We start from the raw sequence: 27,956 nt of genomic DNA, 5'->3' as shown, positions 1-27,956 counted from the left end.
TATGTACATGTAGCATCGTTTTGTTTCGGGTTTTTTTTGGGGGGGGGGGGGGGGGTATTCCATAATTTCGGAAAAGAAGTTGGGAGGGGGTGAAAATAAAAGGTGCACCTCCCTCCACCGTTACTGCGTGCCTGTTATTATTCTTGATAAAATAAATGAATCGAAGCCCCAACGTACAACAGTGCCGATTCTCTAATAGTCCTGTATTTCCTCGCTCGTTTCCTTCCTCCTTGTCTCTCCGCCCTTTGTTGGTTCCGTCTCGTCCCAAGCCGTCAATCCCCCCTTTCCACACACACACACACAAAGATCGGGTTCGAAGTTCAGTACTGCTGAAAAATGGCTGACGATGTGGATGTAGACAGGCATGTAATAATTTGAACAGATATTGCTTGTTGCAAGGTTTTAGTGTTGAGAATGTAAAATAATGCTTTTAAAAAGTTATCTACTCTGTTTTCTATTTTTTGACATAATGAATGATAGTTTTCATTGTTATTATTTTTTTCCCTATTTTGGAGTAAGGTTACTGTAGCGTATGTACGCTTATGAAATCAGTGTTCGAAATTGGTTTAAAACTTGGTATCAATCTGACTAAAGTACAGACCTATATTATTATATATATAGGTCTGTACTTTAGTCAGATTGACTTGGTGTAGACCAAGGGTCTATGCCAAAACAAGATGACATAGACCTCATCGAATTGGCATAGACAGCAACATTGGAACAAAAAACACAAATTTAAAACGTTGTTTACTTCTAATCAGGTCCAGTTCAAAGACTATTTCTACCTACGTAGGTACTTATAGCTACGTAGGTATTTAAACCTACTCCAGGTAGCTATTTTTACCTACTTTTTCCTTTACTTGCATTTCGTAGCCAAACGCAGGAACGGCGCAATATGGCGTGTACCAAATTTCTTGATTCACTTACACTGACGACGAATACCACAAAAATATTGGACAAAAATGATTACTTTCTAACTTTTCAAATTTGCATCAATAACAGCACTCAGTTCCATTTTCTGTAGGAGTTTACGATCAAAGCTACGTGAGAAAAAGTGTAGAATGTCTAACAAATCTGTATTAATTTTAAACTTTACCTTCATGCAGTTTTACATTAAAGGTTTTGGGGGCGAATTTTCATGCATTTCCTCTGCATTTTCCACCCTCATAAAGTATTCAAATTTACACTCTGAATTTTGCCGTGTACAACATGATACATGAAACGACTGACCTGTTTAAAAGATGCGCTTTAATTATTATTTATTTATATTTTCAAAAACAGGTAAAAGTTGGTAGAAGTAGTTACTTTAAGTAGGTTTAAATACCTATGTAGCTATTAATAGCTACGTAGGTAGAAATAGTCTTTGGACTGGACCTGCTAATGTACTTAGAAAGCATATTTTCTTTAAATTTCTATAACAATGTCCTCCTTTCCTCATAAATGTTTATCAGACGTCGACTTTCAGGATAACTCTATTGCTTTAAACCTAGAAAATCAGCATGGACAATTTGGTCTATCCCAATTACAATTGGCATAGACCGGTGTCATTTGACATAGACTCGGTCTATGGTTAATTTCGAACACTGAAATCTCCCTCTGATCTTAATTAAAAGTTGCCGCCAGATGTGTTTTAACACATGAAAATTCACATTTACGGTTGTAGTTGTTTCCTAAATATATTCTCGTATGATTACATCATACTGATGTACATGTAGTTGTTAAATACATTTGATATCCAGGAGTCATTGTATCTTATGTATTGCAGTATATACGGAGTTGAATTGCACATTAAATATGTTACTGTCCCATTGCTGGGTGAAGCTTGGGTTAATTCAGTTTTTCTTTTATATTGTTACCTACTGTTCGGACAATATGGCTGAATAAAAACAGATAGGCATAGTTTCATCCTGTACTGTGCTAATTATTTACAGGAAAGGAAACTGAGGAAAATCTGAAGGTTTCACTAAAAAAGGAGGGGGGGGGGGGATACTGTAGATACCTTACTTAGGTATGCAAATCATGAAATAAAACACCCTTTTTACTTTACTTTTCCAATTTTTGTTGGTACATGGTCAGACTATTAATGATGTTCTGATTCCATGTTGTTAAAAATGAAAGTGTTGATTACTGAGTGTTCCATATTTCATGCATAAAAAAAAAACAGATTTGAAATAGTGGATATATATAAAAGAGTTTTAATATTTGTTATTTCTGAAATGAATTTCATTTTTGAAAATGCATGAGGGTATGAACTGCGCTACTTTACACCGGCATATATTATAGTACTTCATGAAAAATATGTTGTAGTGAAGCGTTGCAGTTCATACAAATGTATCTTCATGCAGAGCTGTCAACCCTCACGATTTTGGCTTAAGGCTTACGATATTAGGGCCGAAAATACTCCTTACGATTTCACTATATATCTTCCGATTTTCGCTTATTTGACATTTCGAAAGTTTTAAAGCTGTCCATCATTGGTTTTTACTTTTATAAGAAACAAGCCAAAGTCGTTACTACGTTTGTTTGCATAGCAGGGATTGCAGCTTACTTTTTATGTCACCAGTCCAGTTGGACTGATGGGGTATAATTTCAATCAGTCCGCAGAAAAATTTACCAGTCCAACAGTTTTCCAGAAATAATTAAACATATTTCGTCAATGTTATTAAAATGAAATTTAACTCAATATGCCTGTCGTGACAATATTGTAATGTTCACTTAAATGTAAGATTTATAACTTACGTATCAGATTTGTCCGATATCTACAGATCGAAGCATACCAAATGTGTGTATAAAATTTCATAAGTATATTTCCAAAATGATGCTTAAGAAAATTAACCAGTCCCATCGGATTGACTTAAACAAATGACTTTAAACCAGTCATATATATATATATATATATATATATATATATATATATATATTTATATATATAAATAAAATCTCGATCATTTTAATGGTTTGAAATAAACAATATGGCAGCTGCTACTAAGCATAAGGCATGTTTCGATGGAAATAACAAAATACTCCCCCAAAGAAGAAAACCTAATAGAGCCAGTAATTCAAAGAACAACATGCAAGTACACTGTAAACATCTATTCATTTCAAAGTCAGAAATGGGGAGTTTGTATGATAAGTGTACAATCTGTTTGGTAAACTTTATCATTTTTCATGGCAAAATGACATTAAAAAACTTGCCATAATAAGTGACACAGTAACAGTAAAATTATATATTATACTAATATAACAAGGTTTTATACACAAGTTTTAGAAAATAAAATCAATAAAAGATGTATTTGACCTTCAGCAGTTGTAAAATGCAAAACAATTAGTATGTCTAAATTCATTAAATTTGGATTTGAATATGCCTAAAATTGCTCAGGTTATATCTTTATTCATAAAAGATCTCCAGCAGCCCTGACCCCCGCCTTACTATTTTCCATTTCAAAATGTTGGCAGCTCTGTTCATGTATTTTTTTTAAAATGAAATTCATTTTTTATACTGTCAGAATTTCCAGCTGTTAAAATAGGCATGATATATTTATCAAAATCCGTAGATGCATTGTTCAAATTCATTAAGAAATGGCTATCATTTCACTTTGTATGATATCAAAGGCAAAACCTTGGATATGTAAATGTGGATATATTAAACAGAGTATTATCAAGAATGGCAAAGGTCATACAAAAACTTGAATCTTTAGATTTCTAAAAATTATTGGTGTGTCAACCATTATGTATAAACAAACAATGGTTTTGTTTCTGTATTGCAATTCTACTATTATATTATGTCATCAGAAACAGTATACTATGTAACTTTTGATTCACAAAGTGGACTTGTCCCCAACATTTAATGCATAACATTGTATGGATGATAGACATGGTTTTTAAAATGTGTTTATTACTTTGTTTTCATTGTGACAGTGGCATTGAGGAAGAACTTGAAGTATTGAAGTCCATATATATTGATGAACTGAATTTGAAAACATCTGAAAGGTAAGCAAGCAGGATCAGAATACAATTAATTCTGTAGCTATATCACCTTTATTATTCATTAAGGTTGTGATCATTTTTAATTTCTCATTGTATCTTATCTTAAGGTTGTTGGCTAGGAGAAACATCGGAAAGTTTTGTAATTTATTTTTTTCTAAATGTAAAAATTTAGGTTCGACCTTTCCGTAATCAAACTTATAAGAAAACTGTTTGCCTTATTATCTTTGAGATGTATGTACATGTAGCTATGAGACAGAAAAATAAATACAATCTTATTTTTACAGCGGTTGGCCAGAACTCATAAGTCTCCAGCTGCACCCCTCTACTGGAGATGAGGTGGAGAAGAAGTATGTGTGTATTACACTAGAGCTACAGCCCACACAGATGGTAGGGATCATAGTATGGCAAATATAGCCCTAGTGTTCAGCAGCAAGGAATGAGAGTGTCTGCCCGTGCTACTGTATGAAAGTTAAGATTCTCGCTACAATGTCACACACTACTTGCAGAGCTGTTTACTTGTACATATTTTTCATGGATTTTTAGTAAAGATATACTATACAAATTCATGTTGAACATCAATGATTTTCCATGAATCTGGAAAAAAAATGCCCCTGAAATTTGCGGATCGATATGATAATAAAAGAAGCTTGGTAATCGAAGTTGACCATTGTTTAAAGAGCACAGTTGATATTGATTTGTGTCAAACTTGAAAAAGTATGAATGATGAATGTCAGATTGACAAGAATGCAAACGAATCATCCAAACGGCAAAGACATGAAACTCATTCAGAGGCTCAAAAGAAGAAAACGTGTGTCCAGAACTATAAGGACTCATACGGAGTGCTTTGGCCATGCCTCTGACAGTCAAAAAAGCAGATTACATTGTGTTTTGCAGTTTGTGCAACATGGACTTCAGCTACGGTCATGCTAACAAAAATGACTGGTACAGACATGTTCAAAGTAAACAACTTAAAGGCCTACATAGAAAGTGTCCAATATGATTGATTAAATATTGTTTAACGTCCCTCTCGAGAATCTTTCACTCAAGTGGAGACGTCATTACTGCCGGTAAAGGGCTGCAAAATTTAGGCCTTTGCTCGGCGCTTATGATCTTTGAGCAGGGAGGGATCTTTATCGTGCCACACCTGCTTTGACACTGGGCCTCCGTTTTTGCGGTCTCATCCGAAGGACCACCCCATTTAGTCACCTTGTACGACAAGCAAGGGGTACTGAGGACCTATTCTAACCCAGATCCCTAAGGGACAAAAATGTCTAATAAGTCAATGACAAACTTCATGGATGTTCCTAACAACTCTGAAATTTACCATCAGCATGCAATAACTAGAGCAGAGGTCATGAGGTCTGAATTGATTCTTTTAACAACCAGAGCTGCTTTTATTGTTATATTCATCTTTTATATCCTGACAAAGTACTCAAAATATTGACAACTTGCTTCTAGAATACCGACATCAGTCAAAAAAGGGTAAAGCAGGTCTGTATTGTATTGAGAATACTGACATTGTGTGATGCTTTCAAATTTTATAGAGGAACTAGGATGTTTTATTTGTTTGATTTAAATCTTGGTGCAGTATTTTAGAATTACACATGTGCAGCATTTTCAATGTATGCATGTTGATTAGAGTCAGTTTGTAAAAAGATGAAAGCTTTTGAATCCAGATAAAAATATTTACTCATTCCACAACAGTGCTTATTGTAAAACCATTTCTTAAAATTGAATCTGTAATTTTAATCACATAGCAATTAAATATTTAATTTAAAGTTTGTGGACTTTTTTCCCAGAATTTTTTTGTGATTAATCAACATAAAATAACAGTTATGAATTAGAAATATATAAAGTAAAAAAAAAATTAGCTGCATGTAAAGTCAGACAGATGCATGATTATGAAAATGATATGTTGCAAAATATGAGAGGAGTCTTTGATGTAACATTATGCATTAAAAATATTGCATCACATTCAGCTGCTTTATCATAAAACTCACTAGAACACTGGATCTTCTTCTTTGCCTAAGAAATGATTTTTATAAGCACACATTTTCTTTAAATTCAATATGCACTCCATCGTTTCATATGAACTCCCAATTTCTGCAACAATCTTTTGTTCAGTGCACTGACAGTCTAAAGTCGGAGTAAGTCCATTAAATGCCCTCACTCTTTCAGCAAGGAAAGAATGCCCCCACTGGCCAACCAGACCAACTCAGGTGACCATGTGCTATTGGTCTGTGTCTGGCGTTTCCGTCGTGCATTAACAATTGAACACTTTTAACTTATTCTTGATAGCTATTTTTCCAATTCTTTTCAAATTCAGTATGAAGCATCTTTAGGACAATGGGGACATGAATTCTAAATTCCAGAACTCCAGCACCCCTGGGCCTTTAGGGCGCCAGCAGGGCAAAAACTGTCAAAAAATTACTAATTTTAAAAATTCTCGACAACCGCACATTTTTTTTTTTGGATGAAACAAACCTTATTGCATAGTCTTATAGAGCAGAAAGTCATCTACTGAAATTGTAAATTTCATGTCAGATCCCAAGGGGAGGGTTTGTTACCTGGTAATGGTAACTAAATGTGTTAACAATTGAACATTTTGAACCTCTTCTTGATATCTACCATTCCAATTCTTTTCAGATTTTATTTTATGGAATATCTTAAGGACATAAATGGTAAATTTCAGGACTTTTGCACCCCAAGGGCCTTAGGGGCAGGGCAAAAAATTGTCCAATTTTCCGAAAGTTTTCTCATTTACAAGTGAACGTCTGTAAGAAAAACTAATTGCATAGTTATGTAGATCAGGAAGGCTTCTACCAAAATTGTAAATTTCACGATCCCCAGGGTATATGCTCTGACTCCAGGGCGGGGCCAAATTTGGCATATAGTGTTTATATCTATAAAACATTCAACATGTTTAGATAACATCTTTAATGCTGTTGATACTGAATTGAAAGTAAATGGATAATTAGAAGGAACAGGTAGCCCTTTACCAAAATTGTAAATTTCATGATCCCCAGATGTAGGAGTTTTTGGTACCAGGTTGGGGCCAAAATGATCATACACTCTAGTGATTAAATGTCGTTATCATCTGAAAGACTTCTTTAATTTTGCTAATGCATATTTAGGAAAAGCAGAAAAGGGATGTACTGTACCAAAATTGTGAATTTCGCAAACCCAGGTTTCCTACTCTTGTGCAGATCCAAAATGGCCATATAGTGTTAATGTAAGATATATGAAAGGTTTTTCATCAAGGTTCATTTGTGTTTCAAGAACACATCTTGTTTGATACAGGTACTTATAGATATTAAAATTTAGCTTAGATACGCAGAACAGGAATATTATACATTGAAAGTGGAATTTTTAGCGAGACACAAATTTAGCGATATTTCCATAAAAATGGGTATATGAATTTTGCGAAAGCTAATTTTAGCAACTTTATGATTTCAGGAAAGCTAACTATTTCATCCGATATGGAATAAATTGTTGGTGACATTAAATTATAGCGATCTCCTAGCTAAAATGCTACAGTGTCCAGTGACATTTCAAGTTGAATGATAAACAAATGAATGCTGTTACTTAATAGGAGTTTTTTATAGTCACTGTGGTGATTTTTGTATTTGTAGTATCCACATGATATTCCCAGTATTGACATCAAATATCCTCGTGGCATTGGGGAGGAAGAGGTCAATAGGTCAGTATATCACGAGGTTGAGAGTCATTAGAAAAGTAATGAGAAAAGATTGTTTATGTTAGATGTATAAGTAAAGCTGTTTAAGTCTGCTACCTACTCATTTGTTTCCTTTTTTTTGGATATGCTGTAAGTTTAAAATAAGGAATAGTTTACAAGCAGTAGAGGATCACTGTTTTTCATATCAAAAGGAGAAGCTCTTTCTCGAGCATGCCCCACCCATGGGGTAAAAAACCCACCAATGATACAAATGTAGAAAGGATTTTTTAAGATTTAATTCACTGTAAGAGAGAATGAGCCTTATTTTTCATGATTGTTGTAAATTTCCAATTTTTATGAATATGATACACTTTAATTTTTTGTATCGTATCCATGTAGATTACAGACTTCCTTGATGACTTTAGCAACAGAGCTACAGGGAGGCCCCATGTTATATGACTTGATTGAGGTAAATATGGACAGCTTTTATACCCAGGTTGCTTACAAGAGGCACTCATTAATTGACTGTTTATATGAGAGGAATGTGTGTTTAATGTGGGTTAATTCCACATAGTATGACATGTACATGTGTCCTGTAAATGTATATCATATGAGGTTGCTAAATTTCACATGCATTTCCAAAGGAATCTGAAGTGTAGCTGTCTTATTAAAGTCTGTTCAATTGACTTTCACTGTAGAATTTAAAACTAGAAGTACATTTATATGATGTTATATAATTTAATTGTGATTTGGATGGTGGATACTATTTATATGATGATATTTAATTTAATTATGATTTTATGATTTGGATGGTGGATACATAGGAAGTTGAATTTGCCACCACAACACAGTTACAAATAATTTTGTTTTGATATTTCACAGTTGGCCAAGGAGAGTTTGACAGAAGGAAATGTCCCTCATTGTCCCTGTACTATCTGCTACGAACACTTTCACAAAGGCGAGGAATTCACTAAAACCACCTGCTACCATTACTTTCACTGCCAGTGTCTGTCACGCTACATCAAGCATGTGCTGGAGAATATTGAACAGGAAAACCAGTCATGCCCTACTCACCTGAAAAGAGATGACAAACAGACAAAGGTGGGTGCCTATGGTTTCAAAGAATGAGAGTTTTTTTCTGTGCTTACCAAAAGGAATTCCCAGACATCAGAAAGTTTGTCTCACTCTTTGATTGTTACAGGAATACATGTATTTCATAGCAAAAGCAGCCTCTAAAGATGTGTAATATTACCTGTGTTGTAGGCTCCTTGTCCTGTTTGTCGTGAGGAGATTGATTGCAACCTTGACATTGTAACAAGGGAGATAACTACTGAGGACCAGATGCAGGCTTTTGTCCCTACAGCTGAAATGAAGAAATGGCAGAAAGAGATGTCTGGACTCCTGAACAGACAGAGGGAGAAGGGAGGGGTGATTGATATGGAGGAGGAGAAAAACAAGTTCCTCATCACACAGGTCTGAGTAGTAACAAAAACAAGTTCCTCATCACACAGGTCTGAGTAGTAACAAAAACAAGTTCCTCATCACACAGGTCTGAGTAGTAACAAAAACAAGTTCCTCATCACACAGGTCTGAGTAGTAACAAAAACAAGTTCCTCATCACACAGGTCTGAGTAGTAACAAAAACAAGTTCCTCATCACACAGGTCTGAGTAGTAACAAAACAAGTTCCTCATCACACAGGTCTGAGTAGTAACAAAAACAAGTTCCTCATCACACAGGTCTGAGTAGTAACAAAAACAAGTTCCTCATCACACAGGTCTGAGTAGTAACAAAACAAGTTCCTCATCACACAGGTCTGAGTAGTAACAAAAACAAGTTCCTCATCACACAGGTCTGAGTAGTAACAAAAACAAGTTCCTCATCACACAGGTCTGAGTAGTAACAAAAACAAGTTCCTCATCACACAGGTCTGAGTAGTAACAAAACAAGTTCCTCATCACATAGGTCTGAGTAGTAACATAAACACGTTCTTTATCACACAGATCTGCATAATAATGTAGATATGTATATGTCACATGTTCAAAATTTTAGACTGTAAAATGTTGTCACAGCAAACACAGGCACTTGTTTCTGTAAATGACTTATGACCTCTGTATACTAATAACAACACAAGGTAACTAGCTTCAAATAACACAGAATGGCACCCCCTGAGAATGTCGGCCTTTTGAGCTTCCAGGGAATATGCTATGTAAATGTATTTACTACCGTTGTATTGTACAATCATTCAACTTAAAAACCATGTATGACATGACTGCATTCTTTGCCTCTTATCGCCGAAAACTGCAACAAAACATGGATTTTCCGCTTTATACCATGAAGTGCTATGTACTGATACCGCACAGAATGAAAATTGTATATTCGTTGTGTTGAAAAATAAAGTCTCATTGTTTTATTATCACAATAAATTGATACGATGCTTATTACCAAAAAATCTTGAACATATTGCTTTGTTAACAAAATAAAAATTTTGAATTGAAGACGCTGTACGCTATTTTTAGTTACTCAAAAAAACCAAAGCTGTTCGTACGTTTCGGGATTTTACATGTCATCAGAAGATAGAAGCTAAGACCTCCCGAGTGGAGATTTAAAGATATTTTCGTGTCGGAATCATTTCTGATGAAGATAATAATGAAATTATGACTTACTGTAAATACAACTTCGTTAACTAGTTTGAGAAATATTTCTGCCAATTGCATGTTTCATGCAGATCTATGGAAAGTCAGAGAAAATACAGATAAAAGATTATTTGGAAGTATGCAAAATAGAGCAAGGAAAGTTTTTTTAGTGATGTGTTATTGACTTTGTGATATGTATTGATGTGGCAAGTACCTGTTGTTACATTGAAGTTTTATGAAACCCACCATAAGTACCAAGAACGCTGCAGGCACATATCAATGTTTTTCGGAAGCGACTGGCCAACCCTTAACATTAACTGTTATTTTCATGCATGCAAATGAAGATATATTGCAAGAATGGCCCCTCCACTATTTTTGATAGTACTATGTAGTAGTGAATGAGAAGATATTAATGCATGTAAGCTTGAAAGTTATGAATTGAAGCCCTGGAGCAAAGAATGACCCCTCCCAGCCTGAGGGGGAAAATTGAGACAGCAATGACGAACACTATAACCCAACCCCAACCCCAACCCCCCCACCCCCACCCCTTCACACACTAATTAAGGTTCTGAAGGTCTTTATCATGACTATCATATTTTTATCATTGTCTGTCAGGAAATTTAAACAAGCCATGTGCAACTTACAACTTCTCCGACGAACCCCCTCCCCGCATCCCTAATATTACGGATCTGTCCCGATATGGAAAAATTCACAGGCATCTGAAGTATGGACAACCCCCCCCCCCCCCCCCCCCCCTTTCTGATTTTTTGGGGCGGCGATTATTTCTCCGAAATGTGTGGATTCCCCGTCTATTCCATCCTAATTTCGATTTATGTAATCGTAAACTTGCTTTTTTTGTAAGCCTTAAATACCTTATACTGTTTATAATAAGTATATTCTATATTATACCAGTCCAGTAGAAGGCCAATCTCTAAAGCTTGTGAAAAGCGTGAAACAACTACATCAATCGAAATTGGGTTGAGAGAGACAAGGAATCCACACATTTTGGAGGCATTGTCACCGCAAAAAAAAAATCAGAAGGGGGGATTATAGTTATCAGGTGTCTGTGGAAAAAAATATGGGGGAATGGAGTCCCCTTTATTTTTTGTAGCATTTCCCCCCTAATGTTAGTAACTAAATTATATAAAATAAGATCAATTGTGGTTAATGGTCACCATTAAAATCACCCTTTTGCCTGTTATTTTTAATTCATCTCTGATGCTCTATCTTTCTATAAATAACTCTAAAGAATTCCAAACGTAATTTTAGAAGAGCGTGCTAGCCAGTCAAAATCGCCCACGTATTCTGTGCGGTATCAGTACATAGCACTTCGTGGTATAAAACGGAAAATCCATTTTTTGTTGCAGTTTTCGGCGATAGGAGGCAATGAATGCAGTCATGTCATACATGGTTTTTAAGTTGAATGATTGTACAATACAACGGTAGTAAATACATTAGCATCGCATATTCCCTGGAGGCTCGACATTCTCAGAGGGTGCCATTCTGTGTCATTTGAAGCTAGGTACCTTGTGTTGTTATTAGTATACAGAGGTCATAAGTCATTTACAGAAACAAGTACCTGTGACAGCAAAGCAGGAAAAATTCTGTTGTGTGTAAATGATTGGAATAAATTTTAAATCTAATGCATTGTATCGTCGACTGACCAGTTTCAGTGACCTAGTGATTAACCACAATTTTCTCATTAATCATCTGGATTAAATGAATAAATAATACATCCACCTACCTTTAAAAGTAATTAAATTCTTTTACTTTCATCTAAAAATTCCAAATCCATTGGTACATTAATTGAATATATTTTCGTAACAAAGAACATGTCACTTTGTGCTCCTAAAACGGTAACGTCACCTATTTCAGTGACCATTGTTCGTATAGGTTTGCCAAAAGTTTGTAACTTTAAAAACATATATACAGGAGGAATGTGCAAATAAACGTCAGTTTATAAGATAACAGTGTAGATTTCTAGACTTTTGGTATACTTTGTATTAATTTGAAGATATGCTTGAAAAAGTAATAAGTAAATGGGCTTATTTTTGGGGTGCTCGTGTTGATTTTTTGCATACTCTCCTTCTAGTGGTTCATTTTCGGGGGGAAATTGAGACATGCTCTGTGTATGTTTGCAAACACTACGGGGAAATTCATGATGTAATTAACACCCGGAAACGACAACGCACACACATAAACAAAAGGTCACTGATTCTGGTCAGTCACCGAAATAGGACAGTCGACGATACAAAGATTTTAGAATAAGTTTTATGTCCCCATAATTGGATATTCACGGACATATAGTTTTTTTTTCTGTTTGTCTGCAAAAACTTTGGCCCTAACTTTTGAATGGATGATGATATGGCTTTTATATTGTCCATGTATTCCTTGTGACAAGACTTTTCTTTTGGTACCAAAATTTTTTTACGTTGTGACCTTCACCTCAGAGTTTGACCTACTTTTGAAAAACTTTAACCATGGCCTTAACTTTTGATTGGTTAAATATAGGTCTCTCATATGTTTATTCCTTGTGACAAGACCTTTTGTTGGGTACCAGATTTACTTTGCTGTCATACAGGGCAGGGTATCAATGTTTTACAAGCATATTTTATTCTTCATTAATGATAAGAATGTTTATTATATGCCTATCTTTAGACGGCAAGTATTATGGTACAGCAATGTCTGTACATCTGTCCATCCAATCGGGGTTTTCTGTTTCTTTATTTTCATTTCTCTGTCACATATCAAGCTGAAACTTGCTATGTAGCTTCTTTGTAAGTCACCCTAGATCATGTTGCAATTTTGATCCATTTTTTATTCTCTTGCAGGATTTTTGCCCCTTTATTTGAAAAATTAATATTATATTACATAATTTGTCCCGCTAACTCCTCCCACAATTTTCAATGAGGACCTTCTTTTTTTTTTTTACAGAGTGTTTGTATGCTTATTAAAGATGTGCACATGGCAAGGATTTTGATTTTCTTTTATTTTTGAGAAAATTACAGGTTGTTGAACATAGTCCGTTTTGAGGAAATATCACATAGAGAGTACATGATTTGTCTGGTAAACTCCTTCCACAATTTTCAAGTGAGGACCTTCTTATTTTACAGAGTGTTTGTATGGGTATTCAAGATGTGCAAGTGCCAAGGATTTTGATTTTCTTTTATTTTTAAGAAAATAACACATTGTTGAACTTAGTCAGTTTTAGGAAAGTATTACATAGAGTGTACATTATTTATCTGTCTAACAAGTGAGGACCTTCTTATTTTACAGAGTGTTTTTATGGGTAGTAAAGATAAGCTTGTGGAAAGGATTTTGATTTTCTTGAATTTTTTAGAAAATTAAATGCTGTTGAACTTAGTCAATTTTGAGGAAATATTATAAAGTGAGTGTATGGTTTGTCCTTTTATTTCCTCTCACAGTTTTAAAGCTAGGGCCTTTGTAAACACTTTGAAGATGTGCATATTGCAAGGATTCTGATTTTGAATATATAAATGTCTTGTTGAGGGAGGTTTTAAGGAGGTACATGTATGAGAACCCAAGAAATTCATAATAATTGGAAACTCTTACATTCATATGATATTGCGCTGATGTAATAGATTTAAATTTGCATTAACTCTTGATTTCTAGGTTAACCCAAATATCGAATAAGTAATTCTGAATAGATATGAAAATTTAAAAGATCAGGTAATATATTGCTGACCGTCCATTATGCATATGTCACAAAACAAAGTATGTCACAGCTTGATGATGGCTGATGCTACATTTAGCAAAGTTCTACAACTCCTGGCATTTTTGCTATGTTTACTACTCAGCGTCACAGAACAAACATCTTATAATTAAAACGCCCTATATAATCTTTACATTGGCTTATTATGTACTGTTTACAGTACTCTTGTAATATTGTTTTTCAGGATGATGTGGTAGAAATTGGTTCCATTACCAACAAGAGTCAAGGGAGAGAATTCCCCATCACAAAGGACACAGACACATCTGACAAGAATAAAGTCTCAATGAAATCAAAGGTAAGGGAAGAAATTTTTGGGCATCAAGCTGGACCCCTCCTGTCATTCAGACGCGGCATTTCTCAAAAAGCTCTTGCATTTATTTTAAAGACAACCCAATCAAATATCGAAAACCTGTGCATTTGATAGACTACTGGTGCCTGAATCACGTGCATTAGGAACTTGTAAACAACAATAAAAAGTTACAGAGACCAATTTTAGGATTTCATGAAAACAAGTTTTACTGTGATTTGTCCAGAAATATTATTGAATATCTATCCAGTAACAGGGGTCGAAATTAACTTTTTCTACCACAGGCTAATTTTAGCCTCTGGGTAAAAAATCCACAGGCTGAAATGAAAACCTACAAGCTAAAATAAAAATAACGGAGCAATGCTCTTTTTTCATGTTTTTTTTTTTAATCAATGATTTTCCCCATCATTATTCATTACTGAGCGTTGTGGGTCAACAGGCATCACTTGGACAAGACACTAAGTTACGTAAGTCATATGGTGCAATGTTTAGGTCTCTTGATTATCGCACCTCTAATCCACAACCTGTTTACCGCAGGTCCAATTTCATGCCACATCAGAATTGTCACTAGTGATTTTTCAAAGCAAATCCGGGACTCATGGTTTTATAAGCAGCACGATCACGAGCCCCATGGACTTTTTTGATAATCGTCTACCCGGTGAGCAGTGCACTTGTGTCATCACTACAACCCAACCTCAATATGACAATAAATTAATTTAGATAGGACATTCTCATAATTCTGATAAAAATAACTACTGGAAGACTTGGTAAAACATAGACTCTGACTTTTTTTTCTTCTTAGATAAATGAATAACAAAAACCTCATACTTAGAATTCAATTTAATCACCCCTATAGTTGAACAGGACTCGTGGCACATGTATTTTGCATCATAATGCGATGTCCGACCTCTAAAGCATTTGTTTGACTCTGAGTTTCTTAAAAAATCGTAAACGAAAAATCCGGAAGAAACAGTTGTTGAAATCGGTCGTTCATGTAAGCGTTTGTATGATTCAGAATGCAAGTTTAAGAAAAGCGAATGGCGCATTACCGTATAAAACGGATACGATACGATCATAGTTTGTAAATCACCACTCGCTAAAATTTTCGGGTGTCCACTATTTTTACTCGCTATTTTTCAAATGTACTCGCATTTTGCGAGTATTTCTCGCTAATTTCGAGCCCTGAGTAAACAAAAGCATTAGATGTAGCAAGGGATTATCAGGTGATTCATTCTAGACTCCACAAAAATGTGTGAAAGAATTATTTGAAATGATTCAGCGAAAAATTACTACTAGACATTTCTTTTTTTGATCAGTATATCATGATATATATTAATGTAAAGTATCTCTTCATTTCTTATTCAACAGAATCATATAACTCTACTCAACAGAATCATATAACTCTACTCAACAGACTTCATTTTTGTTGTCTCAAAGGAATTGACAAGTTTACCTCCATCAAACTTCCATAATCGGAAGAATCTGCTCTCATAATGTCTGAATTTCATTTATTTATTATTATTTTTTTTTACAAAAGTGTTTGTAGAATGTTTATAAAGTTTTCAACTTTGAATGATTAGATGGCATAAAACAGTTATGTAGATGATACACACTTATTCGTGGTATACGCAAGGTCAGTGAGACTTATCGCTAAATTGTCATCCGTGTTGAGTACATGAACTGTGCTACATATGCTAGTATTTTCTGTAGATTGTAGTTAACAAACAATTGAAAATGCAGAGGAGTGCCCAGAAAATTGTTAAACAGGCCTATTTATAGTTCAGTGTTATCAGGACTCGAAATTAGCGAGAAATACTTGCAAAATGCGAGTACATTTGAAAAATAGCGAGTAAAAATAGTGGACACTCGAAAATCTTAGCGAGTGGTGATTTACAAACTATGATCGTACCATATCCGTTTTATACGGTGATGCGCTATTCGCTTTTCTTAAACTTACACTCTGAATCACACAAACGCTTTAATACATGAACGACCGATTTCAACAACCGTTTCTATCCGGATTTTTCTTTTATGATTTTTTTAAGATACTTGGAGTCAAACAAATGCTTAAGAGGTCGGACATCGCATTATGATGAAAAATATAGACATGTGCCACGAGTCCTGTTCACATATAGGTGTGATTAAATTGAATTCCAAGTAGGAAGTTTTTGTTATTCATTTATCTAACAAAAAAAAAAATCTGAGTCTATGTTTTAAGAAGTCTTCCGGTAGTCATTTGTATCAGAATCATGAGAATGTCCTATCTAAATTAATTTTATATTGTCATATGGAGGTCGGGTTGTAGTGATGACACGAGTGCACTGCTCACCGTGTAGACGATTATCAAAAAAGTACATGGGGCTCGTGATCGTGCTGCTTATAAAACCACGAGTCCGGGATTCGCTTTGAAAAATCATTAGTAACAACGTACCCTGATGTGGCATGAAATTGAAAGACTGGATCTAGACCTGCGGTAAACAGGTTGTGGATTAGAGGTGCGATAATAAAGAGACCTAAACATTGCACCATATGATTTGCGTAACTTAGTGTCCTGTCCAAACGATGCCTGTTGACCCACTAGGCTCAGTAATGATGGGGGGAATCGTTGATTAAAAAAAACATATGAAAAAAGAGCACTGCTTCATTATTTTAATTTTAGCTTGTAGGTTTTCATTTTAGCCTGTGGATTTTTTACCTACAGGCTAAAAGTAGCCTGTGGTAGAAAAAGTTAATTTCGACCCTTGGTGTTATTTTTTTTTTTCTATTTTGCAATTAAATTCCATTAACATTCTTAGTTTACCTGTAGTTTAAATTTTCACGGTGTTAGTATCAGACTTTTTTTTATCACTCCTGGTACATAGCACATGATACCGTCTGTACTTCCCGTTTGTTAAATTTTTCATGAATTAGAAAATTAGCGAGTTGTAAAAGACCCCACGATAAATCTAAAAATCTAAAGGAGTCTTCCTCTGCTCAAATCTAGGTATTGTGTATAAAATTTATGAAAATCTCACCAAAGAAGCCTAAGTTATCACGTGCCATAGACAGTGGTATTATGTTATCGGTATTAAAAATTCTAACTCGCATAACTCTTTAAAGATAAAGGTGATAAATCTGAAAATTGAAAGAAGTCTTCTTCTGCCTATTCCAAGTATTATATGTAAAATTTATGAAAATCTTCCCAAGGAAACTTAAGTTATTGCATGCAATAGAAAGTGCTGACAGACAGACAGGTTGATTACTTTAGGACACCTGCCCATATGGCAGGGCTCTAACACTATTTTCTGAAAGTTAAAGTGTAGCTTGTATGTGTTAGAGAGCAGTAGATAACACATCATTTGTAGCTTGTATGTGTTAGAGAGCAGTAGATAACATCATTTGTAGCTTGTATGTGTTAGAGAGCAGTAGATAACATATCATTTGTAGCTTATATGTGTTAGAGAGCAGTAGATAACACATCATTTGTAGCTTGTATGTGTTAGAGAGCAGTAGATAACACATCATTTGTAGCTTATATGTGTTAGAGAGCAGTAGATAACACATCATTTGTAGCTTGTATGTGTTAGAGAGCAGTAGATAACACATCATTTGTAGCTTGTATGTGTTAGAGAGCAGTAAATAACACATCATTTGTAGCTTGTATGTGTTAGAGAGCAGTAGATAACATCATTTGTAGCTTGTATGTGTTAGAGAGCAGTAGATAACATCATTTGTAGCTTGTATGTGTTAGAGAGCAGTAGATAACATCATTTGTAGCTTGTATGCGTTAGAGAGCAGTAGATAACACATCATCTGTAGCTTGTATGTGTTAGAGAGCAGTAGATAACACATCATTTGTAGCTTGTATGTGTTAGAGTGCAGTAGATAACATATCATTTGTAGCTTGTATGTGTTAGAGAGCAGTAGATAACATCATTTGTAGCTTGTATGTGTTAGAGAGCAGTAGATAACATATCATTTGTAGCTTGTATGTGTTAGAGAGCAGTAGATAACATCATTTGTAGCTTGTATGTGTTAGAGAGCAGTAGATAACACGTCATTTGTAGCTTGTATGTGTTAGAGAGCAGTAGATAACATATCATTTGTAGCTTGTATGTGTTAGAGAGCAGTAGATAACACGTCATTTGTAGCTTGTATGTGTTAGAGAGCAGTAGATAACACATCATCTGTAGCTTGTATGTGTTAGAGAGCAGTAGATAACATATCATTTGTAGCTTGTATGTGTTAGAGAGCAGTAGATAACACATCATTTGTAGCTTGTATGTGTTAGAGAGCAGTAGATAACACATCATCTGTAGCTTGTATGTGTTAGAGAGCAGTAGATAACATATCATTTGTAGCTTGTATGTGTTAGAGAGCAGTAGATAACATATCATTTGTAGCTTGTATGTGTTAGAGAGCAGTAGATAACACATCATTTGTAGCTTGTATGTGTTAGAGAGCAGTAGATAACATCATTTGTAGCTTGTATGTGTTAGAGAGCAGTAGATAACACATCATTTGTAGCTTGTATGTGTTAGAGAACAGTACATAACACATCATTTGTAGCTTGTATGTGTTAGAGAGCAGTAGATAACATCATTTGTAGCTTGTATGTGTTAGAGAGCAGTAGATAACATCATTTGTAGCTTGTATGTGTTAGAGAGCAGTAGATAACATCATTTGTAGCTTGTATGCGTTAGAGAGCAGTAGATAACACATCATTTGTAGCTTGTATGTGTTAGAGAGCAGTAGATAACACATCATTTGTAGCTTGTATGTGTTAGAGAGCAGTAGATAACATATCATTTGTAGCTTGTATGTGTTAGAGAGCAGTAGATAACATCATTTGTAGCTTGTATGTGTTAGAGAGCAGTAGATAACATCATTTGTAGCTTGTATGTGTTAGAGAGCAGTAGATAACATCATTTGTAGCTTGTATGCGTTAGAGAGCAGTAGATAACACATCATTTGTAGCTTGTATGTGTTAGAGAGCAGTAGATAACACATCATTTGTAGCTTGTATGTGTTAGAGAGCAGTAGATAACATATCATTTGTAGCTTGTATGTGTTAGAGAGCAGTAGATAACACATCATTTGTAGCTTGTATGTGTTAGAGAGCAGTAGATAACATCATTTGTAGCTTGTATGTGTTAGAGAGCAGTAGATAACACGTCATTTGTAGCTTGTATGTGTTAGAGAGCAGTAGATAACATATCATTTGGTTTTTCCAGCAGTCTATGAAGGAGACCGTGTTCAAAGCCAACAGACTTGCTGTCAAAATTCAGAAGCTTGAGAAGGAAAATGAGAAGAGACAAAGTGGATTTTCAGAGGAATTTGAGGTATCAAAGATTGTCAATTATTTTCCACTGCATTATTGCCACCATATTTATTCAGTTATGTGTTGCAAGCTGGACTGTCTGGTCAAAGAAATAAGTCTTCCTGATCTCACTTTCCAATTTAGTTGCAGCAATAATGGCAATTACAAAAAAATGGCAAAATAGTTTACTTCTAATCCCTAAACATGATTTGGAATTTGAGGTTTGAATGCTGGTAGAATATTTGCACACTAAGTGTTTCCAGTAATGCTTTAGCAGAGCAATTGAATGTTTTTAACTGTCAAACTTACTCAATTCTTTTGAGAATATCAATATTTGCATCTCGTTTTCCTATTTTTTATTCATACCTTTAGAACTTCACTATAAAAGGGACATTAGCTGTGAAAGTGATGACAACCATCTTTTTTCTCAAAATCTCTCAATGGCATAAGAATAAATATCAATGACTGATAAAAACATTTATTTTGTTCAGAAACTAGAGAAACCTAATAAAACAACATTAGATAACCACTTTTAGTGTAAAGAAATATACAAGAAAGAATTATTGTCTCGCAACACACTAATTATCTGACTACTAGGTACTCAGTATACCTCCATGCTTGTTGTAAAAGGCGACTAAATGGGGCAGTCCTTCGGATGAGACCACAAAAACCAAGGTCCCATGTCACAGCAGGTGTGGCACAATAAAGATCCCTCCCTGCTCAAAGGCCATAAGCACCAAGCATAGGCCTAAATTTTGCAGCCCTTCACCAGCAATGGTGACGTCTCCATATGAGTGAAATATTCTCGAGAGGGATGTTAAACAATATAGAATCAATCATGGAATTTAACTTTTGGTGACAAAATTACAGATAGTGCCCCTTTAATGATTATGGCACTGAATAAATGTATAATCATTCCATTGAAATTCCTCTTATAAATCCAACTAAGTAATCAAAATCTGAATTAGTAGTTAGATACAGATGATTGCATATCATAAAACAGCTTTCTCTGGGGCATTTCATTTGCAATTTTGGGAAAATCTCTCAAGTGTTTTCAGTTGGTAATGGGGCATTATTTTGGCTGTTAGTAGAGGACCCCTAATACATTTCTGGCATGTCATTTGCATGAGAAAGTGTTATTTGCAGATTAGCCATGTTTATGGCAATGACTGTAGGTTCAGTGAAGCATGAATTGCTTAATGTAAAAGCAGACTGTAGAATTATTTTATCCCATAATTTTTAGGCCTTGAGTAAAATGGAAACATCAAATGGCAGTAAAAAGGAAGGCCAGCGCCCTGAAAACCGTAACAAGAACAGGATCAAACATCTAGTGCCATGTGAGTACTGCAGCTCCTGCTACAGAGGGGTTTCACATTACAAGGGGAGATCATTTGCATATTACAGAAATATGTTTTGATGTTATCTCTTTAATGATGCAGGAAAACTTAAAGGTCAAATGTTTAACTCAGTTACTAATATTTCTGTCCAATGATTGGATTAGGGTTTCCTCTGTTAAACAAATTTGGTTTGGAGGTTTTTAAAACTCCAGGAATAAATTTTATACAGAACATGAAAGGCATAATTTAAAGATTTGATATACACTTTTAATGAATGTTGCGAATGTTACTTGGGGACATTGGACTGGTGATATGATTTCATTGTACATGTAGATGACAACACCCGTGTGGTTCTGAGGGATGGAGATCCGGAGATGAAGGGGTCAGACTATATTTGTGCCAGCTACATAGAGGTATTTCACTGTCAGCTACATACAGATATTTCACTGTCAGCTACATACAGGTATTTCACTGTGTCGGCTACATAGAGGTATTTCACTGTCAGCTACATACAGATATTTCACTGTCAGCTACATACAGATGTTTCACTGTATCAGCTACATACAGATATTTCACTGTCAGCTACATACAAGTATTTCACTGTCAGATACATACAGGTATTTCACTGTGTCAGCTACATCCAGATATTTCACTGTGTCAGCTACATCCAGGTATTTCACTGTGTCAGCTACATACAGGTATTTCACTGTGTCAGCTACATACAGGTATTTAACTGTGTCAGCTACATCCAGGTATTTCACTGTGTCAGATACATACAGGTATTTCACTGTGTCAGCTACATATGCAGATAGTTTCTCTGAAGGTTGTGTAGCATACTTAACAAGCACAGAGAACTCTTGTCACTGACAGGGGATGGCATTCACTAAAGGATGTCTGTATTTCCACTTAAAACACTTTAGTTGTTAACAATATGATGGCTGGAAATAAATTCTGTGATATTTATGGAAATACATTATACATTTATTGCATGATAGTGAGGGAGATATGAAGATTTATTCACTCAAGAAAAATCATATTCCCCGAGGGCAACGCCCGAGGGGAATATGATTTTTCTTGGGTGAATAAATCTTCATATCTCCCGAACATTCATGCAATAAATTGTTTATTATACCGAAACAAAGCAAGACCACAGAATTGTATTTGAGATTGGAGTTTACTCATCTATACATCGTACATGTATGTAACTGAGATCGCCCTAACAGTAACAACGCGCCGTTAACGTATATATAGAATGTACAAACAGCGAAACACAGTGATATGATAACCAGTTTTTGTATTTCCATTCTCCTTGAATGCTGATTTACTTGCATGTTTTGATATCAACCAAAATCAGTCGATTTTAAAACTGTATATCAGAGACCCGCATATTTTGTGCCTTACGAACTATGAAAGTAGAATGACTCAGACTTATTGTGACGTCATAATACACTTCGTCTACTTTGACGTTAAATTTATGGAAAATGCACGAAGCTGCCCAAGGGGAAATATGATAGGGAGATATGATGTTTGAGAGGGAGATATGAAGTTTTGTCTTCCCTGGCACGTGACTGTCTAGACCAATCAGATTACGCGTTGCATAGAATTCTCATACTGAGGTATAATAATATGGGCTGTATTGTTATTTATATATATTTCTTTGTTTTCTGACAATGACAAACACAACATGTTAAACATGACCTGAAAAGGAGTTGAATAATTATAATGTCTGACTCAAATTTATTTTGGACAAGGTCATTGTCACTTGGGCTGTGGGATTCTTGTGGGAATCATGATTATATTTCATACATTAAATGGTCAAACATGAAAATTCAGCTGTGTCTCATGAATTGATGATGTGTTCCAGTCCAAAGTCATTTAGACAATATGAAATTCACTTGGTGACAGAAGTTGTTCTCTGTGCTATTGTATCTGAGGAGAGCTGGAGACTAAAACTCCTACCGTATATACTCGCCTTTAAGTTGGATTTTTGGGAATTAAATTTTGGTCTAAAACTCTATGTCCGACGTATAGGAAATTCCTAAGAAGATTATTTTTTTCTGGATGGCGTCATGTATAGCCTAGTATTTTTTAAACAACAAAAACATGTATGAAATAAACAAAATAGTAACTGTTTAATTTGTTGAGACTAAAAAGTGAAATAGTAATGTCATATCCCAAAACATAATTATTGGAACACGGAGATATATCTATATAAGAGTATTGATATGAAATTGATTTGTTGGAAGAAAAATATCAACATTTCTCAAAATAGTTTTTGAAACACAGGTAAAAACATTAGAGCATTGATTTGAAATTGCCAACCAACTCTTGAAAAAGTTGGACCGACTTATAAATGAGTTAATGGCAATTCCCTCCTAAATAACCTAAAAACTCTACAACCGACTTATAGGCAAACCGACTTATAGGCGAGTATATACGGTACATGACAGAAAGATTACAGGAACTAGTTGGGTCTATTTAAACTTCCTTCAGAGTGTATCTTCACTTTAAGCCACATGTAACAAAAAATCTCTAAAACTGTATGGTTAAAGAAATAAAATATAGAAATTTTTGAATGCAAAATGCAGGTAATTTCTTGTAGGTTGGCAGTCATAGTACACATGTGGAGGGAGGTTTGGTTATTGCAACACAGGGGTGTGTCCCAGAAACAGTGGGGGACTTCTGGAGAATGATTTGGCAGGAAAATTCAAAAGTCATTGTCATGGCCTCCAAGGAACGAGAAGATAACAGGGTTAGCGCAGAAGATCTGTATCACTAGTTCAACAATGGATGAAATATAGTGAAAACAGCTAAAACGGAATGAATTTTGATTAAATAGAATATTACATTAATAGAATTTGATATTCATAAGAAATAAATGTGTATAGAATTTCTTGAACAGGAAACGTGGTATCTAACTGAGCTTTTTACTTTTTGTTTTAACAATCATGATATTTTTAGGTCAAAGTAGCTCGTTACTGGTGTGAGCCAGAAAATGAGAAAATCCTACAGGGAGAGAACTACAAGTTTCTGGTCAAGGGTAAAGCTGCTTCTACTCACAAAGACTACATCCTCCGTCAGATGGAGGTCTCAAAGTACTCTACCAATGATCAGGTATGTGACACCAGCATACACTGAAAAGATACTGTTGTGGGCCAGTTTTAAATCATGTTGTTATATACGATGCTTTGCATTTTTATTACACCCTTAGTTTTACTTATAGTTTGGTTTTTTTCTATAAAGGCTATTCCTGGTGTTTCACAGGTAGAGGGAACCAGATTAGTGTACCAGTATAACTACACAGCCTGGCCAGACTTTGGTGTGCCCAGAAACCTCAGTAGTATTATTGACTTTTTGGAAACAGTAAACCTAAAACAGGAAAGTCTATCAGAAACTGGTCCTATGGTTATACATTGCAGGTCAGTGTACTGAGTTTTTAGGCATGAAGTCATGATCTATTACATTTATGCTGATAGTCTAAAATGTAAATGGAACTTTCCTAGAATATCTTTAAATATTGAATTGTAATATATTATTACAACAATGACCTTATTCACAGAGATGCTGTAACTGTTATAAATGCTTCTTTGCAGTGCTGGAATTGGACGAACAGGGACTCTAGTGGTCATAGAAACGCTTATTTTTCAAATAAAAGAAGAAGGTTAGATGATGTCATGTATTATTACAATGCATTTTCTGCTCTGTCTGATGATTTTAAGTGCTGGTAAAATGAGGGGAATTTCATAATCATGATGTCCTTGTAGGATTAGACTGTAACCTTGACATTCAGAAGACTCTTCTCAAGGTCAGGTCACAGCGACCTGGGATGGTGCAGACAGAGGCCCAGTATAGATTCATCTATAAAGCTGTATTATGTTATTTGCAGTCTCAGCCAGGCTATGCACCTGACCAGGTGAGATATGATTGAGTGAATGATTGATTATGTATGCCAATACATTGAGGGATCTTAACACCACCAATGCAATTTTTTAGATTTTATTCTGAATTTTCATTTACAATGCCCATCACTTGGCAAATCAACAATTGTCACCTTTTTGTTAAAGTTGCAGGTTTGACTTTGCTTTGATTCAAATGCTGACCATTTCATAAAAAATGAATGCTAAACCACCTCATCCTCTAAAGTATATTGAAAGCTGTTAACCATCAGCACACACACATGTAAAACTGTTTCTAAACACTGTTAGAAAAACTGTTTATATGTTTGGAATTTGTATGAAATCCTCAAGATTTAAATCATCTTTATCTTTCATTAAACTTCAGTGTGTGACAAAGCCATGATGACTATTTTCAATCCATTTCCTAGTTATTATCAGCTGTCATTTTTCAATGAAAGTATCACTTTTATAGTGTATTGTCTTATTTCAAAAACAGAGTTCTGTAAAGAACACGATTAACTTAACCTTTCTTTTGATGATACATGTAATTTGATAGCAACAATATAAATCTTACAAAAATGTGCACTTTTTCATCAAAAGTGTAAAAAATAAATCTAGCCATCTGTAATCTTTACAGGAAGGTCGCCATGCATTGTACAACACTGTAATTTAATCATGTCTTTAACCATTGTTTTCAATTAATATACTTACAACAGAATGAGTTTTAAAAAATTATCAGTCTTTTTCACAGACAAATGAAAAAGGCTCTGAAGCAAGCACGAACAAAGTGTACAGGGAGGAACCAGATGAGAGGTTTGTCAGGAGGAACTTGAGAGGTCGAGGCAGGGGCAAGCATTTTGGTTGGAGAAATGAGAGCAACAAAAGTTACAGTCAGCGGGAAGGGGAAACTTATTCTCACCGGATGAAGAAAGGTGATGTCAGGAGTCATGGTGAAATTAAACAGCCCAGAGATAAGAAAAATTCAGAGCATCAGATGGAGAAATATGGTGGTGAGAAGGTGACTGAGAGAAATCAGGGGAGAAGAGAACCACAAAGCTCTAAAAGATTGGAAGCAGACAGATCAGAAAATAATCAAACAGACAACTCAGAGGGAAACAACCATGCCTCTAAAAGATTGGAAGCAGACAGATCAGAAAATAGTCACACAGACAACTCAGAGGGAAACAACCATGGATCTGCTTCCAAGAGTCCAGCTGAGAGACCAAAGCAAGGGTTTGGGAGGCCCAAATCTGCAAAAACTAATAAAAGTTTCCAAGAGACAGAGAAACAACAATCATCAAAGGAAGTGAGGGTACCATACCAAGAAGAGCTCCCTGAAACTGAGAGCAAAGAGTCAGGTAAACATGGGGAGAACAGGAAAGGGTTTGAGAGACCCAAAAGTCACAGAGAGACTAAGAAAGAAGAATCATCAAGGAAAGGACAAAGTAGACCAAATCAGGACAGTTACTCTGAGAGTGAAGACAAAGAGTCAGCTACACGTAGGGAGAACAGGAAAGATTTTGGTAAACCAACCATAAAGGACACTAGTGACACTGTGAAAAACAATGCTGAGAAGTCTGTGAGAAAAGAAAATAGCAGGAGAGGATTTGGACAGCCACCAAAAGGTATGGAGAGAAACAGTAAGAGTGAAAGACCACTGTCTGGTGGCAGATGGGGAGAGGAACGCTCGGAGGACAGGGAAAGAAGGGGGCGGTGGTCAGCAAAAAGACAGACTCCTAAAGGTGACACAAGGGACAACAGAAACATCACCAATCAGGAGAGGAGATATGACAGAAAACCTACACCAAAGGTCAAAGATAGTAGGCCACGATTGTCCCCAGAAAGATTATGTGTGAAAGATAGTGAAATAGCAAAGTCAGAGAATGGTAGAGGAAAGTGTGACAAAGATACTGGGCCAAGAGTGAGCTCCAGTGGGACTGCTAGTGATCAGGAGAGGAGGCCGAGGACCCCTCCAGGTTTTCACCTCAGTGGACCCCCTCCAGGACTTGGGGCACATATTCGACCTCCTCCAGGATTTTCAGAATGTAGCTGATACTAGTCTTACATAGCTTTTAAAATATTGTAGAACTGTGATATTATTTATCAATATACATGTATTTAGTATTTACTCAGAAATACATCCTTTAAATTAAATTCATTGATGTGGTCAGGAAAAACAGGCCTCAGAACCTTGCACACGGATGTAGTGGATTTTTAAATTTATACATTTGAAAGTATTTTGTTCTTTCTCTTCTGTTGGTTTTTTTTTTTAAACTTTGTTTGTGATCATGGTTTTCATTCTTTTCCTTTGTTTGTAACGAATGCTACTTGTGTAATATTTGGAGATATTCTCACTTGGGGACAGAAATGACAAAATTACTGAAATGATTAAATTTGAAAACTACACAGTAATCATAGCAAAAAAGAATAAAAATGCGAATACTAATGGATTATTTTTTTTTGAATTTATGATTTCATGGATGAAAGGTGAAGATAACGAACAGTGACCAATCTCATAATTCCTATAAGGAATACAAAATAGAGATTTGGGCAAACATGAACCCCTGGATATAAAAGAGGTGGCATCAGGTGTCTAGGAGGAGTAAGCGTCCGCTGTCGACCAGTCACACCCGCCGTGAGCCCTATATCTTGATCAGGTAAACGGAGAAATCCATCGTCAAAATCAGTGTGCCAAGAATGGATCAGTATGAAACATGTCGGAGAGCATTTGCCACAATGATAGGTTGTATTGGTAAATTTCATCATTATAATGACCATAGAATTTGCGAAATGTTGACTTTAAACGAGACTATTGAAATCCCTGCACCATCAACTTGTTTGTCAGTAGCCTGCTTTGATTTAAAACTGATCACACACAGAACAAAGTCTTGTGTATCGAATCAGTTGAGAGATGTAAACACCATATGCAGGTGATCATAGATATTGTTACATAAATATGGGAAGGTGGCAATGGAGAAACTGAAATCATCCTGTTTATCATAAATTTGAGTTGTTATAGTTATCCATACATTTATTATTTATTTTCAATGAAATCTCGACATGCAATTACGAAGCAGACGTGGACG

General features: G+C 35.4%; 1 protein-coding gene across 4 annotated transcripts; it reads left to right on the top strand.

Moving 5' to 3' along the window:
- The first annotated feature begins 299 nt into the window (after positions 1 to 299).
- On the top strand, positions 300 to 27,316 carry LOC125676746 (uncharacterized). 4 transcript variants are annotated; one of them, XM_048914572.2, is made up of 17 exons: positions 300 to 362; positions 3,919 to 3,990; positions 4,272 to 4,374; positions 7,620 to 7,687; positions 8,063 to 8,132; positions 8,546 to 8,764; positions 8,927 to 9,136; positions 14,216 to 14,326; positions 19,552 to 19,659; positions 20,881 to 20,974; positions 21,308 to 21,387; positions 23,577 to 23,726; positions 23,936 to 24,088; positions 24,218 to 24,393; positions 24,568 to 24,635; positions 24,739 to 24,887; positions 25,622 to 27,316. In XM_048914572.2, exons 1-17 carry the CDS (start codon positions 337 to 339, stop codon positions 26,921 to 26,923), a joined length of 3,159 nt encoding a protein of 1,052 aa, XP_048770529.2. In that variant the 5' UTR covers positions 300 to 336; the 3' UTR covers positions 26,924 to 27,316. The 4 variants fall into 4 exon arrangements, with proteins under 4 accessions (XP_048770529.2, XP_056020349.1, XP_048770535.2 ...); XM_056164374.1 differs by having other exon boundaries at positions 305 to 362; positions 19,555 to 19,659; positions 24,239 to 24,393; XM_048914578.2 differs by having other exon boundaries at positions 305 to 362; positions 19,555 to 19,659.
- The last annotated feature ends 640 nt before the right edge of the window (positions 27,317 to 27,956 follow it).

This window comes from Ostrea edulis, chromosome 1 (genome assembly GCF_947568905.1).
Source record: "Ostrea edulis chromosome 1, xbOstEdul1.1, whole genome shotgun sequence".
Taxonomy (NCBI): domain Eukaryota; kingdom Metazoa; phylum Mollusca; class Bivalvia; order Ostreida; family Ostreidae; genus Ostrea; species Ostrea edulis.
The sequence above is the reverse complement of the archived record's forward strand: the minus strand, read 5'-3'. Positions and strand labels throughout refer to the sequence as shown.